The sequence below is a fragment of the Danaus plexippus genome, chromosome 8 (assembly GCF_018135715.1).
Source record: "Danaus plexippus chromosome 8, MEX_DaPlex, whole genome shotgun sequence".
NCBI classification, from domain to species: Eukaryota; Metazoa; Arthropoda; class Insecta; order Lepidoptera; family Nymphalidae; genus Danaus; species Danaus plexippus.
The window spans coordinates 6,701,005-6,715,510 of NC_083542.1; the positions used below are offsets into that span (position 1 = coordinate 6,701,005).

Here is a 14,506-nt window from a genome sequence, read left to right on the forward strand (position 1 = left end):
CAACCAATTGATTTAAAGTACATAAAGAGACAAATTTAAAGTACATAAAGAGACAAACAAATTTATAAGACATTTAAAGAAATGCTATAAGGCAATTTTAAACATTTAGCATTTTATAGTAAATTATTAATAAAGCTTTATAGACATAAAAATGTTTCTTTTAGTTTTCGATTAATAATATATATTTTATCAATTTGCAAGTCACTTTTCATTACTTTTGCTGACCATAAGTATTGCATATTTTTTATAGTTCTTAATATAAATTTAAACGACTAAGTCGATTGCTTTATAAAAAAGGCAATCATCACTAAATTATTTATTTCTTATATTTCGAAGCATATATCCTAGTTCTTATTTTAAGTCTGGAACTGTCATGGCACAGATTATAAATAATAAAATCTGATTGAAAGAATAGTAGGTACTCAAAGGAATAGAGTCTGCGCGTCGTGAAGTGCGACGGTCCACATCCTACCTAACTACGGTACCTACTTCATCTATTTCTCGTACGCATTTGTCAGTTTGTCACAACTCACAGTTGTCTGAACTTTGTGTATGACGGCAGTCGCTAGTAGGGAGTGGACAGACAGAGACCGTTGTTCGAAGTGAACTGTGTGTAATCAAGGCAAGACTGCCTTGTTTCTATGCAACCAATTTTGCTCTTGCGGTTTATATGTAATGAAAAGTAGCACGCCCCGTATGGCTTATCCTATTTATATTTTCTTGTTAACTTTTGTTACGATAAGTGCGTATTTTTAATTTGTTGTTTGTTTTAACTTGTTGAGATTACTGTTTTCCTTTTAGATCAATATATAAAAGGCAAAGTTTACCCAGCCGGTTACAAGTTTTATTACTGAAATAATGAATGACACTGGATGTATACATTTGAACAATTTTAAAGCAGCAAAGGGCACAAATCCCTACAAAATAGTACATGCATTTTTTGTGTCATGCACTTCCTACGAAGCTAGAAGATATAAGGTATTTGAAAAACTAAATTCATTGATACTTATTTTTTCATAATAATTACGATCGTTTGTTGAATACATAATTAAATTCAAAAACCTTTTTGTTAAAGAGTTAACTGTTGATTCTATTGTCAGCTGATTCCTAATCTTTGACCTTAAAACAGCTGATGGTTTGTTTTGTGTTTTATGCATCGAAATCGAATACCTTACCTCTTATACATTTTTACTTAAACTAAATTATGAACACTAATGAAGTAAGTTTCTGCAAATAGTTTAAATTGTTATTAAAATTAAATTTATTCAAGCATGTTTTTTAGGCTACATCATGTCTATGCTTTACTTGTGGCAAGGCAGGTCCCAGAATGCATTCGTGCCTGCATTGTATTTTTTTTGCTTGTTACAATGGACACATTCAGGATCATTCCAAGTCTAAAAAACACTTCCTATATGTTGATCTCAGTTATGGTAATGTGTTTTGTGCTCAGTGCCAAGATTACATTTATGACAGAGAATTGACTGAGCTATCAAGGAATTACAGGTTAAAAGAAGCTAAGTAAGTATTGAATTTTAATTATAATATTTTCTCAAACTTCCCAAAGCAGCACAATTATTTTGCGACAATATATAGACTATAATTTGGTTTCTAACCATTAATAAAATTAATTTATCTGTGACAGCCAATGGAATGAATGAAAATGAATATGTTTTGAATATTTAATGAAGTAATATGTGTTTTCTGTCTGTATAGAGCTTTAGGAATCAGTGTGCCATACACACCATGGCTGCCTAACAATAATGAGGTAATGGCTCTGAGAAGATTGCGTAAGAGACGTCTCATAAGTCCTCACACCACCATCGGCCTTCGTGGATTACAGAACCTTGGATCAACATGCTTCATGAATTGCATTGTTCAGGTTAGTAACTTTTAGAAAGTTAGATATAAAATTGTATAGCATGACAATTTTATGATATAAAGATTTCAGTAAACACATTGAGTGCTTAACTTTTTTGTTAACTATATATCTATATTAAATAGCACAACAATATGAAATATGTTTTAAATAATTTTCTTCTTGTTCAATAAATTAGGTAATGAAGAAGTATTTCAATGGTTCTTTCTGATTGTTGTACCTAACACCACATCTAGTAAATACAAATAATTTTGTGAAAACTCATGCTAAAACGGCCAAAGTATGTTTTTGTATAAGATGAGATTGTAATGGCAGTTTATTCAAAAATGGTGATATCTTTTTGTCTTAAAAGGGTGGTAGTTTAACAACAATCTTTCAAAAGCTACTTTGTAAAGGCCAATGTACTGCGTCCTTTCATAGAGATAAGTAAAAAAAGTAAATGATTAAAGAGTGGTATACTTAAATCAATAAAAAATTATTATATTTTAGTTTCCTAGTAATAGAGTAAGAACTGAAAAGATCAAAGTTAAGTTTATGCTATAAACATACCTTGCTGCTTTTACACCAAACGACCAAAGGTAACTTTGGCCCTATTTTTTTGGCAAAAAATGTGCTGATAAGTTTCCTGAATGCCTGAAACGAAAGATGTTTGAAGAGTTGCATGATAAGCCAGTCTTATGTAAATAATATTATCATTTGTATAAGACTGGTTTATTTTGTATGAAAGGTATGTAATCATTAAATATAATATGGAGCCTCGAGACATAAAAGCTCTCAGTGTAGGGTGGAAAAATGGGCAAAAGGGTAAAAAATTTGGGACTGAGCGTCATTATAATTTAATAATCAGTGAATTTCATTTGCAACAAGCATTGTTGTAAAATTTCTATAGTGTAATAGTGTTGACCGTTTTTTTTAAAGTGCATAAGGCTATCGCTTATTTAAACATATTTTGTATGGCTTTTGCAGTTGTATGAATTTATTGCTAGCCACTTGTCATACCATGAACCAATTATGCTATTGTTGTAAGCTGGGTGCTCATCTTTGCTTAAACCTTGGTATTCTTATAGGGCTTGGATGATTTTACCATATTGAAACTTTAATTGTAATATACCGTTTCCAAAATTAGCTGATGTGTCAGAATCTCTCTATGCGAAATCTTTTCATTCATCATGAATAGGTAAAGCAGAGATAGGTTCTGTATTTCCTGTCTGTTGTGAGATCCAGACAATCCATATTAATATTTTTTAAATAAATGTTCTTAGCAGAATGAATGACTCTCCAATAATTCACATCATATCCAAAACAGACACTCTTAGGTTACCTTATATTATTTTAACAATAATATACCGTATAGTGTTAATTTTATCTATAATAATTACAGCTCTCCCTTTAAAGCTCCCCGCCTTTTGTAGCTAATTATTTCATTAATTTTTAATTTATTGAACAAAGTATCCGTTTTGATTTTGATATTTGGATGTTTTCATTGTCCAGATTATTTCCGGCAAAGACTTTTTACGCTTTCACACGATTATTTCCCCCTCCAAACTTCTTTCATAAATTTTCGCGTCAGATCTCTCCTTCAATATATCCGTTTAAATCTATTCAGTGTTTCCTAGAGGCTGTGATTAGAACATTGTGTAATAATATTTTAAATATCTTCATAAATATTAAATATAATTTTGACTTTGTGAAGAAAATACTCTGGTAAAGTTTTATATTAAATAGATCTTTAATAACACAGACGTGTATTATGCCTAGGTTCTGCAGAAATGATTTTCTTTTTCTATGAAAAAACAATCTAGAAGCTCTATATTTTAAAAAGTTACTTTAAAAGGACAGTGTTAAATAATACACTTTTGTCTAAAAATTGAAAAATATAATTCTATTAAAGGAAACATATATATATAGTGTGAAAGCTAAAACGCATGCAATATCCTAACGAAACTGGAACGATATCATTTATGTATCTGTTTGGATAAAAATAATAAGGTACGATATTAAGGTCATTATTCTTAATCAAGCCTTTCTATATTTATGAACGAAAAAGTATGTAGAGATATAAGTATATAATATATGTATTTTACTCTATCACGCAAAATCTAGGGTTTGAGTATTAATTAAACTTTCAAAAATACAACTGATTCATTGATTTTATAAATTGATTAAATTTTAGCAGACACTGAAGGCTACTCTAGGAGAATATATATATAGGAATATTTTTGTTTCACAGACTTTAATCCATACACCTCTGTTACGAGATTATTTCCTGGGCGAGAAGCACAAATGCAAAACCCAGGGCTCCGGTAAATGTCTCGTTTGCGAGGTTTCGAAGCTTTTCCAGGTAAACTATAAATAACTCACAGCTATATGCATTATTGATTTCGTCGGAGTTACAAGCTACGGATGTCTGTATCAAGTAGGAGCGAACAGATTCACACACTCGGTTGTCATTGAGTTGAATTTGTTTCGCCTCTACGTTTATATTGATTTAGTTGAATATTCAAATGTTAGCGTTTCTGATATGATCTCGTTTTCAGCATCGGACCGGTTTCCATTTGGTGTGTGCTTTATTCTAGAGACGATAAACAATACAGCGTTTGCGTTACAGTCCTTAAATCGATATACGTCATTGTTTGATTGATGCTTACACTTATGCATTTTTTTTTATTTTTTTATATTATTAGGAACACTAGGAGTATAGGGCAATATCATGTCAATGTATGTTATCTTGGAACAGATTTTTGAACGTGTTTTATATATCGTTATCTTACTACGAGTATTTTTAGTTTGTTACTTTTTTTATTTTAGTAAGGTACTAATTTTAAAACTACGAGTATACATCTGTCTTAATGAAACAATTTCCCATTTAACACACTCGTTAAAATCATAGAATAGTATTTATAAATATATAAATACTTATTATAAAACAAAGTCTCTCGCCGCGTCTGTCTGTCTGTCTGTTCGGGATAAACGGAAAAACTACTGCACTGATTATCAAACAGTAATTACCACCCAATAGTGTGACTCTCAAAGAAGGTTTTAATATATAATTTGTTAAGTTTTTATATTTACTTTTGTGTACCTTAAAGATATTTATTGAAGATGTTGGGAAAACATGAGCCGTTTGAAAGCTTTTAACGAAAACGCTGCCTAGTCTTTGAGATATAACAAAATAATACATGGTGGAATTGTGTATCTTATAGAGGGTTACACTAAAGTCCGCGATGGCATATGTCTATACCTTAAGGATAACAGACTATATCCATTTTACAACTTTTAAAAATTGGCATTCCTAAAACGTTTATTGGAAGGCTGTTTACATAAATACGGTATTAAGTCTTATCAAAATAAATTACTTCGTTTTCAAGCCTACATCAGCATCTGTCAATTACTTTTTAATCATTTGAATCGGGCAAACCATTTGATATATAAGTCATCATATAAGTTTAATAATTCTCAAAATTAAATGTTCTATTTTATCTTATTTGTAAAGAGCCCGTGCGAAGCCGGGGCTGGTACCTTGTTTATGATAAAAGTAGATGTTCTTAGCCTGTAATTTTTTTATATAGATTATTTTGATACTTAAAGTGAGAAAAAAGCAATGTGCTTTTGACCTACAACGTAAATATCTCCAGTTGTTGATAATGAAATAAAACAAATTATGCGACATGCTGTGTGATGTGATGACTTGTAGACAATTTATCTCGAACAAAAAAGCACGTTGCATCGGCAAAGTATTCTACGTTTCCAGTGCGAGTGAAGCCTTAGCATAAAAAACAATATATCGATAAAAATACATTCATTTAGATTACAATCTATAAGTTTATTAAAAAATATAAAATTCTATACATAATTGATTCGCCTACTTTTTGTACACACGGCATATATATTATCAAAGTCCTCTCTTCAACCTTACAGTTTTCCTGTAAATGATAGTGCATTCTGTATTGACCGTTTTAATTATACGGTTTGTATGTATAGATTTGATTTTAAGAAAACCTTGTAAATCGATGACCTAATGTTATATTAGGAGTTCTACTCCGGCGCGAAGACCCCTCTGACGTTACACCGTTTACTTCATCTTATCTGGACCCACGCGCGTCACCTGGCCGGCTACGAACAGCAAGACGCTCACGAGTTCTTCATAGCGACGCTTGACGTCTTACATAGGTACTGTAATGAAAAAATTACATTTAGTACGCTATAAATACTTCTTGATTATCACCCCACCTGGTGGTGGGTCTTATTCATTCTTGCCTGTTAGAAACTTATTTTGTTAGTGGGAGGAAATATAGTACGGGGGAACGGTTTCAATCCTTTGCTATGATCATGAGAAAAAAGGAAGAAAAATCAAATTTTTTTTGTATACCTAAAATATAAAGTCCTACAAACTGGACATTGTCCACTTGTCTTACAAGTTCTTACATGAACATCACCTGTATGCACAACTAATAATTTAGAGTAAATATGACTTATAAAAATTGTTTATTGTTTATGTAACATCACCTACAATACACAAAGACCGTCTTTGTATCACTGTCGCGAGACGAAGATTCCTTTTTAATGTTATCCATTATAATTTTCCAGACATTGCATGAACGGCGTCGAGGACACTGAGAAGAAGGAGAACGGTCGCTGTAACTGCATCATAGATCAGATATTCACTGGCGGGTTGCAGAGCGACGTCGTGTGTACCTCGTGCTCAGGGGTCTCGACCACCATCGACCCCTTCTGGGACATAAGTCTAGACGTGGCCGGCCCCGGCTCGCTGCAAGCCTGCCTCGAGCGCTTCACCAGAGCCGAACACCTCGGCTCGGCTGCCAAGATAAAATGCTCAAACTGCCGGGCGTACCGCGAATCGACCAAACAGCTGACGCTGGAGACACTGCCGATAGTAGCCAGCTTCCACCTCAAAAGATTCGAACATTCCTCACAGATAGACAGGAAGATATCCGCCTTTGTGTCCTTCCCGGCTGAACTAGATATGACGCCGTTCATGTCCACTCACAGGAGAGCTGTGGAGGCGGCCGATAATAACAACGCCCCCGAGGGCGTGTTTGAAGATAATCGTTACTCGTTGTTCGCGGTCGTCAACCACCTGGGGTCACTGGACGCTGGTCACTACACCGCCTACGTGAGACAGATGAAGGGCAGCTGGTTCAAGTGTGACGATCACATGATAACACGCGCCTCCTTGAGGGAAGTTCTCGATAGTGAAGGGTGGGTAGTGAATAAAAAACAATACATTTAATATCTAAGCCTAAATGTATTACACGATGAATACGGTTAGCGAGTCTGATATTAGCTTCTGTTCAACAGTTGTGACCTATAACTGTTAGTTTGTCTCATACATAATGTACCGCAGTCGTTTTACAAGCCTGCAGGTCCAGGTTTGTGCTCTTGATTGTATCAAATTATGGAATTAAACTAAAACAGTGGCCAGTTTTGATAAATGGACAATTCATGAGCCAAACTTTTTTTTTCTGGCTTGTCACTGGCCAGATTTCAATCGGCTGTCAGATTAAAGTAAAAAGTATTTAAGTTATTTCTTAAGACAGTTACAGAGGTAACTAGTTAGTGCACAAGTGATTTGGATTTTTTTAAATAAATATTTAAATAATAATAATAATGAAAAATGTGTATTTGTTTATTTTCCAGGTATCTCCTGTTCTATCACAAGACTGTGTTGGAGTACGAGTGTGAGGTCTCGAGCTAAACTCTAGTATTAAAATTTATAAAACGGTCCCTAGTTTAAATGTTTTCAACATAACGTATTTCGGTGTTTTGTGATGTTTAATGCTTTTTATTTGTCTATTTTTTTTTAATGTTAATATTAAAAATATTCCGCTGTATTTGTAAATATTTCCTCGTGTGATATTAGCGTATTCAAATTTTAGTTCTGACATTTCTCTTAGTTAAGCTCTATTGTAGATATCCTTGTGACCAGTAAATTATTTTACGTAGACTGATGTATTTCTCTGTAAGTTTATTTTTTTATTGCTTTATTGAGCTGATGAGATAACATGGTTTTAAAACTATTCGATTACGACAATTTAGTGAATATTAAACCGCAATCGACATATCATATATTTTAAATTAACAATAGTTTTAATCATCGATCAATTGTCGGAAACACTTTACTACCTCGACGTTCAATTGCATGTGAAGATAGTGTTGGGACATTCGCATTATTTTATTTTGAAAGGATAATAGATATTTTTTAATTTTTATTTTTTTTTTGTTTTTTCATTATTATTATTCGTAATTATTCTATTGATTAGATCGTAACAGACTGAACTGACATTAGGTTAATGTGATATTAATATTTATAAACACGATTTTAAAGTGATTTTTTTTTAACGTAAAAATTAAATTCTTATCGTTGTTTTATAATTCGTGTCCTTATTAAAATTTTCACAACTAACAATTGTGTGACTGTCGATTGATAATAATTTGAAATGTAATGAATATTTGTATAAGTTAGAACAGAAAATACAAGACAGGTGAGGTAATAAAATATAAGAAAAATATTCATGATCAACCTATTTTGCTTACAAAATCATGCAAATTTTTAATAATCTTATAATTGAATGTATGCTGAATTACAATTTTAAATAGTTGTATGTTGTTTCGTCTTTGTGACATTGCATTTATTATTAATAGTGTATTCTATTAATCATTTATATAATTTCTAATATCTGTGGTGTATAATTTTGATAAATATAGGGTTGTCACTAACATTGTGACAACCCTATATTTTAAAGTATACTATAAAATGTTCAGGATGTAAGAAATGATGCTTACTTGTAATAGTATAAGAAATAAATAATCAAATGACTATCTATCATTATATTGTAATATGCATATTGAATCCGTTCAAATAAAATGGTTCTGAGAGAGAAGTAATTGTCTAATAAATATATCTCTTCAATGGCTCTTGTTTTTACTTATTTTCTGAATAAAAATAACTTCCTTAAAAGTGTGGTTGAATTAAAAACAAATTATTTTTTATTTTTATTGATTATCACAAATAGAACAAAAAACATGCTCAAACATATGTACTGAGAATTAAATATTTTAGTACAATAGTACATAATGTATATATAACATGTATTGTCTAAGTCTACCACAATTTTTTTTGGCCGAGATTAATTTAGAGTATTACGGAAGCAAAGCGCTCGGCCGTGTTAACAACATTATAAATATATAAACTATCACATCAAATATGATCCACTTTAAGTGGTAATACAATTAATTTCTTACAATAATATTCGACTATTCTCTTTCAGATTTGATTAAAATGAGATTCATTAAACACTAAAACATTCTAAAGGCTGAATGTACCTACTACATTTCTCTTATGGAGTACAAGTCTAAGAACTAAGAAGAAAATCAATTTGAGCTTTATTAGAGTCACAGATGAGGAAAAATGTTTTGATTTATATTTATGTCATAATAATTATGAATGAAATAATGTTTTTAAATATAAAAATGGTGACTTTATATACTCTATATATTGTTATTGCTGAAGATTTACGAAGAAGTAATATTGATTTAGAACCAATATTTTTTTAACTCAAATAATGATCATAATTTTTCTCAATTGTATCATTATTTAATTTTTAAATTTCGAACGTTTCATTACTTATGACTAGAAAATTTTAAACGACAAAAAAGGTCGCACTCCGAAAATCATTTGGGACCATGGATATGAATTGACACGTTAAGTTACTGCTACTGAAATGACCTGAAAGGTTTACATACACTATTCTGACTTTTTCAAACATTAGTTATTTTGTTTGCGTGATAAAAAAATCTCAATCGAGTCAGGTGGAGAAGAATGAAAAAGATTTGATAAAGATCCAAATGTACGTTTGCATGTCTAAGGTTCATCGAGCAGCGTTTCCAGCTGTTGAACGCTCGTGACGGGCAGCGAACACGCGTAGCGACGACACACGTACGCCGTGGGAGCTTCCCCAGTACTACGGATACGACTCAATACTGGAAAACAATATTAATAGATATTAATGTCACAAACATAATAATATTCTAATATTATTACAATAGTCTCCTGCCATATGCCACACCTAGACAGATAAAATAAATTGGACTCTGTTTTTAATATAAAGCAATTGCGTTTCATTTAATAATCATAGATGTATACACGATAAATGTACCATCATATATTTTTTTTGAAACTGCCCCTGTATGTTTGTGGTGATCTCTGAAATGGCTAGACCGATTTTCACTGGACGTCTACTGACAGATAGCTGTTTAGGTAAGGAACCAATTAGGTTTTTTTTTCAGTAGCCTAAGTCTCTCCTTAGCAATATATATATATGCCTAACAAAAAATAACTATCCTTATCGTCCTAGTTACAAGGATATCTAGTCGTTTATAAAACACCTGCGTATTATGGTATAGTGTATGATACATATAAGGATGTGGACTCACGTATGTCCGACATACCAGCTGGCGAATCCTTGGGATCTGCGACGGCCAGCACTCGACCTGGAAGTAAACGGGAGCGAACGGCGCGGACCAGCGCAAGGGTGCGGGGATCAGAACAACCACCAGATATTAACACCTAGAATTCAAATTTGATTAAGGGTTGTCAACCAAGTCTTTAACTAGGGTTGACTACTAAGTATATAATTGTAATACATGTAGTTAGTATGTATTAGAAGAGTATACTTTAATACCGATATTGTTAAGTTTAAGGAAATATTATAAAACATTAAATTATTTCTAGAGCTTCAATTATATTCTATTCTTAGGTCTACGGATCGTGTTACTCAAAGTAAATGTGTGATTTTTGAATCCTCAATAATAACACATTTACTTTTTGCGGCCTCTTAAAATTTTTTTTGTCAATACTTCTGATAGTTTTCACAACATCGAATGTCATACCAACATAAACCTATAACCTCTAACAACCAGGATAAGAAACTTTTTTTTTACCTGAGTCGGTGAGTCAGTAAAGAACATAAGAGCCGACATCATCTCCGGTAACGCAGTAGGAGAGTCAATCAGCCGTTTCGCAAATGCCATCAACACTTTTTTGGCCATATCCCTCTCTCTATCTCCCCCCTCTTCCGCCGAACTCTTATCAGCGTAAGCTGCCAAGCGCTGAAGATTATGACAGGACACACTGTTGCCTGAAGGCTCTGCGCCATCTTGGTCTGTGAAATAGTAAAATGAAATATTATTCTTACATAAAAAGGTAGTAGATAAAAATATATGCTTACCTTCTTTTAATCTCAAAACAACGGAAGTGTCCTCGGCGGAGCAAGTGAAATAACCACCGTTATCTGAATCCCAAAACAATTCGTTCTGTTTCTCTTGTAATTCACGCGCCCAGTTCAACCAGTGCAAGTCTAGAGACGCTTCGTACAAATCGAGCAGACCCCTTATTAAAAACGCATAATCGTCCAAAAATCCTTTTATTGGTGGGTTCCTAAAAAACACATTTATTACTATAAGTTTGTTCAATATTTACAAACTATAGAGATTCATTTGGCTTACGTTTGAGTAATATTGCCGTCTTCTGCTTTGTAACATGAATGGAGGAGCGTTTTATTTTCTTGATCATACAAATGTTCTTTGATAAAGTTTGCAGTTTTTATGGCGTCCTCTACGAAACTTTTCTCTCCCAAGCCTTGCCCTGCGTGTGCTAGGCCAGATATTGCAAGACCATTCCAAGAACACAACATTTTAGTATCGAGATGTGGTCTCGGTCTTTTTGAACGAGCTTCATACAAGATATCAATACATTCCTTCAGGACTTGTTTCAACTGATCTTTCGTGATCTCAAATTTACTAGCGGTCTCCTCCTCCGATCCATAAATGATTAAAACATTTTTATTCGTCAGTTCTCCGTGCGGATCGCTCTCGGGGGACACATTACCTGATTCCTCTACATTGAAATAATCACAGAAAATTTCCAAATACGAGACGTTACCAACTTTTTTATCTCCAATCAGCGAATTGATTTCATCATACTCCCAAACACAGAAAGCGCCTTCTTTTTTTTTATCGGCCCCAAAAACTGGATATGAATCTGCATCCTCCGCACTATAATAACCACCTAAATCATGTCTTAAATCTCTATTTACATACTTAACAATGTCCCGTACTACGTCAGCATAGTATTCCTCTTTTGTTGCGAGATATGCATCAGTATAGGCGACCATCAGCTGGGCTTGATCGTACAACATCTTCTCAAAGTGCGGCACGTGCCAATCATTGTCAACAGAATATCGAGCGAAACCACTCGCCACGTGGTCGTGGATACCGCCCTTTGATATCTTAGTCAAAGTATGCAAGCACATTTCTAGACATTGCTTGCCTTCCGGATTTTGTTTATCGCGTGCATAGAAATGGAACAAAAAGTTAAATATTGAGGCTTGAGGAAATTTTGGGGCTGTTCCAAAGCCACCGAAATGAGGTTCAAAGTTGGTGATGTATCGTCTAACGCATTTGTTCCAAGTGGCCTCACCAGGCACCGAATTCGTTTCGACTTTAACATTTGAAATGTTCTGTAAGGCATCCATTATGTTGATGCTGGCCTCCAAGAATTGGGTTTGATTTTCTTTCCACTTCTTAGCCAAGGAGAGCAAGATTGTTTTGAATCCTGGCCGTCCCCACCTATCTTCAGGAGGGAAGTATGTGCCGCCAGTCACCGGACGTAGATCTGGTGTTAGAAAAACGGACATAGGCCAACCTCCACCGCCAGTGGTCGCCATAACGAAGAGCATGTACACACGATCTAAATCAGGACGTTCCTCGCGGTCCACTTTGATGTTGATAAAATGTTCGTTCATTATCTTTGCAACATCTTCACTTTCAAATGACTCCCTTTCCATAACATGGCACCAATGGCATGTCGAATAACCCACAGACAGAAATATGAGTTTATTTTCTTGTTTTGCTCTATCAATCGCTTCTTGGCACCATGGATACCAATCTACAGGGTTATGAGCATGTTGCAGCAAATATGGAGACTTCTCATTCACTAATTTATTTGTGTGTTTCTTAGGAGTTGCACTTGATTCTGAAGAAGCCATTTTTATTATGTTATCACTGTAACTTCTTGTGAGCTTTGGGTTAATATTATAGTGACCAAATCCAGAGATTCTGAAAATTAATATTTTAGACAAATTTTAGTATGACTAAAAATAAATCAATAGGGTGCATGTAAATTTATATTACTTATTATTAAAGCTATCAATCAGCATAATTGGACCATGTAAAATTTGCAATCAAGTCATGTGTTGAAAACTCTGAATGTAATATTTTAAAGTCAAATAAATGTACATAGCGCTGGTGAGTTACATAAAACATTAAACTCATTAGCAAAATTTATGCGACTTCCCTTTTACTTATTGTTTATAAAAATGCAAGAAAATTGTGGTTTTTATATACTTATTGTTCCAATTTTAGTCATTTCCATGTGCAAAATTCACTATATAAATGTAAAGGTAGTATTTATAGCATGAATACAACATGACATAATAGTCAACACACCAAACATTTCATTATAAATCATTTACCAAATTAATTTAGTACATAATTAAATTGTATTTTCTTTAATTTTATCCAGTCCCTTACTAGATATTGTACTCCAAACTTATATATATATTTTTAATAATTTTCATGGAACAGCTCATACCGTCACCCATTTTAAACGGTGTCTTTAATCTAATTTAAATATACGTCCGTATATGTCAAGAAAACAAGGTCACTTAGAAGTTTTTACATAACACTAAAAAAATTGAACGCTCGGGATCATTTTATTGTGTAATAAACTACAGTATATAATTTTCTATTGTAAATTTTATTTACTTACCTTTTATTGTAAGCCAAATCACGATGTATACAAACCGGGTGAGACAGTAATGTATCCTTTGACGTATTTTGATTGAAGTTTATATTTTTTAATCGATTATCACCTGTCGACAAACGTCGCAATAAAAATACAGCACGGCCTGTAGGCATAATAATTAATTTTGAAACAGTGCCACTTTGACACCTATTACTATAAGGCTCTTTACTTGTTTATAACAAGATTCATAATAGTATGTATGTAAATAACTAAATAACAAGACTATGTCAAACTTTAAATGACAATTGACATTCGATATTAATACTTTTAGTCGTTCCCTTACAAGAGTTGCTAGACTAGAAATTTATACAAAAATTGATTTTAAAAAAGTGATGTAAATTAATAAAGGAAAAAGGAATAGAGAAAGTTTTTTATATTTAATAGGAGCACAAACTTTACTGGGGAGAAAGTTCATAAAAAAAGTACAAATAACCAAATCTATTTAGGCGTTAATGTAATAAGTTACCTCTATTCTTTTTATTTTTACTGACTAAACTCTGAAAAACTTTATTACATTTCTTTTATATGAACCATTAAAACTAATTTCTGAATATAGACTAAAATATTTTCTGCGTCTTAGTATTTTTTTAAAGGACCTAAATTTTATTATTTCAACCGAGTCATTAATTTTATTTTCGAACACCAATAGTAAAGTTTTATTAACGTATTTTAAACATTAGTTACTATGATTCATTAGACGGAAGAACAATTTTTTTTAAAGTCATTAATTTTATTTTTCATTTCAA

General features: G+C 32.8%; 2 protein-coding genes across 8 annotated transcripts; one reads left to right on the forward strand and one right to left on the reverse strand.

Annotated features, from left to right (window-relative positions):
• Positions 1-427: 427 nt before the first annotated feature.
• Positions 428-8,807, forward strand: LOC116775066 (ubiquitin carboxyl-terminal hydrolase nonstop). 6 transcript variants are annotated; one of them, XM_061521143.1, is made up of 8 exons: positions 428-481; positions 802-978; positions 1,283-1,518; positions 1,714-1,879; positions 4,107-4,217; positions 5,907-6,046; positions 6,464-7,096; positions 7,535-8,807. In XM_061521143.1, exons 2-8 carry the CDS (start codon positions 859-861, stop codon positions 7,590-7,592), a joined length of 1,464 nt encoding a protein of 487 aa, XP_061377127.1. In that variant the 5' UTR covers positions 428-481; positions 802-858; the 3' UTR covers positions 7,593-8,807. The 6 variants fall into 6 exon arrangements, with proteins under 6 accessions (XP_061377127.1, XP_032523799.1, XP_032523790.1 ...); XM_032667908.2 differs by having other exon boundaries at positions 472-609; XM_032667899.2 differs by lacking the exon at positions 428-481 and adding an exon at positions 491-622.
• Positions 8,808-8,877: 70 nt separating this feature from the next.
• Positions 8,878-13,991, reverse strand: LOC116772432 (spermatogenesis-associated protein 20). Of its 2 annotated transcripts, none has more exons than XM_032664637.2 (6): positions 13,725-13,991; positions 11,402-13,012; positions 11,125-11,333; positions 10,838-11,058; positions 10,346-10,463; positions 8,878-9,877 (listed from the first exon to the last, which is right to left on the reverse strand). In XM_032664637.2, the coding sequence occupies exons 1-6, from the start codon at positions 13,871-13,873 to the stop codon at positions 9,759-9,761; spliced, it is 2,427 nt and encodes an 808-aa protein (XP_032520528.2). In that variant the 5' UTR covers positions 13,874-13,991; the 3' UTR covers positions 8,878-9,758. The 2 variants fall into 2 exon arrangements, with proteins under 2 accessions (XP_032520528.2, XP_032520521.2); XM_032664630.2 differs by having other exon boundaries at positions 10,331-10,463.
• Positions 13,992-14,506: the final 515 nt, after the last annotated feature.

What these genes read in the sequence shown, in the direction of transcription:
- LOC116775066 (XM_061521143.1), top strand. Translation starts at nt 859, where the DNA reads ATGAATGACACTGGATGTATACATTTGAACAATTTTAAAGCAGCAAAG. An exon ending in ACGAAGCTAGAAGATATAAG is followed by an intron (nt 979 to 1,282) that starts GTATTTGAAAAA and finishes CATGTTTTTTAG; the next exon opens with GCTACATCATGTCTATGCTT. An exon ending in AGGTTTCGAAGCTTTTCCAG is followed by an intron (nt 4,218 to 5,906) that starts GTAAACTATAAA and finishes ATGTTATATTAG; the next exon opens with GAGTTCTACTCCGGCGCGAA.
- LOC116772432 (XM_032664630.2), bottom strand. Translation starts at nt 13,873, where the DNA reads ATGCCTACAGGCCGTGCTGTATTTTTATTGCGACGTTTGTCGACAGGT. An exon ending in TGTTTTGAGATTAAAAGAAG is followed by an intron (nt 11,059 to 11,124) that starts GTAAGCATATAT and finishes ACTATTTCACAG; the next exon opens with ACCAAGATGGCGCAGAGCCT. An exon ending in AGCTGGTATGTCGGACATAC is followed by an intron (nt 9,878 to 10,330) that starts GTGAGTCCACAT and finishes ATTGTTTTCCAG; the next exon opens with TATTGAGTCGTATCCGTAGT.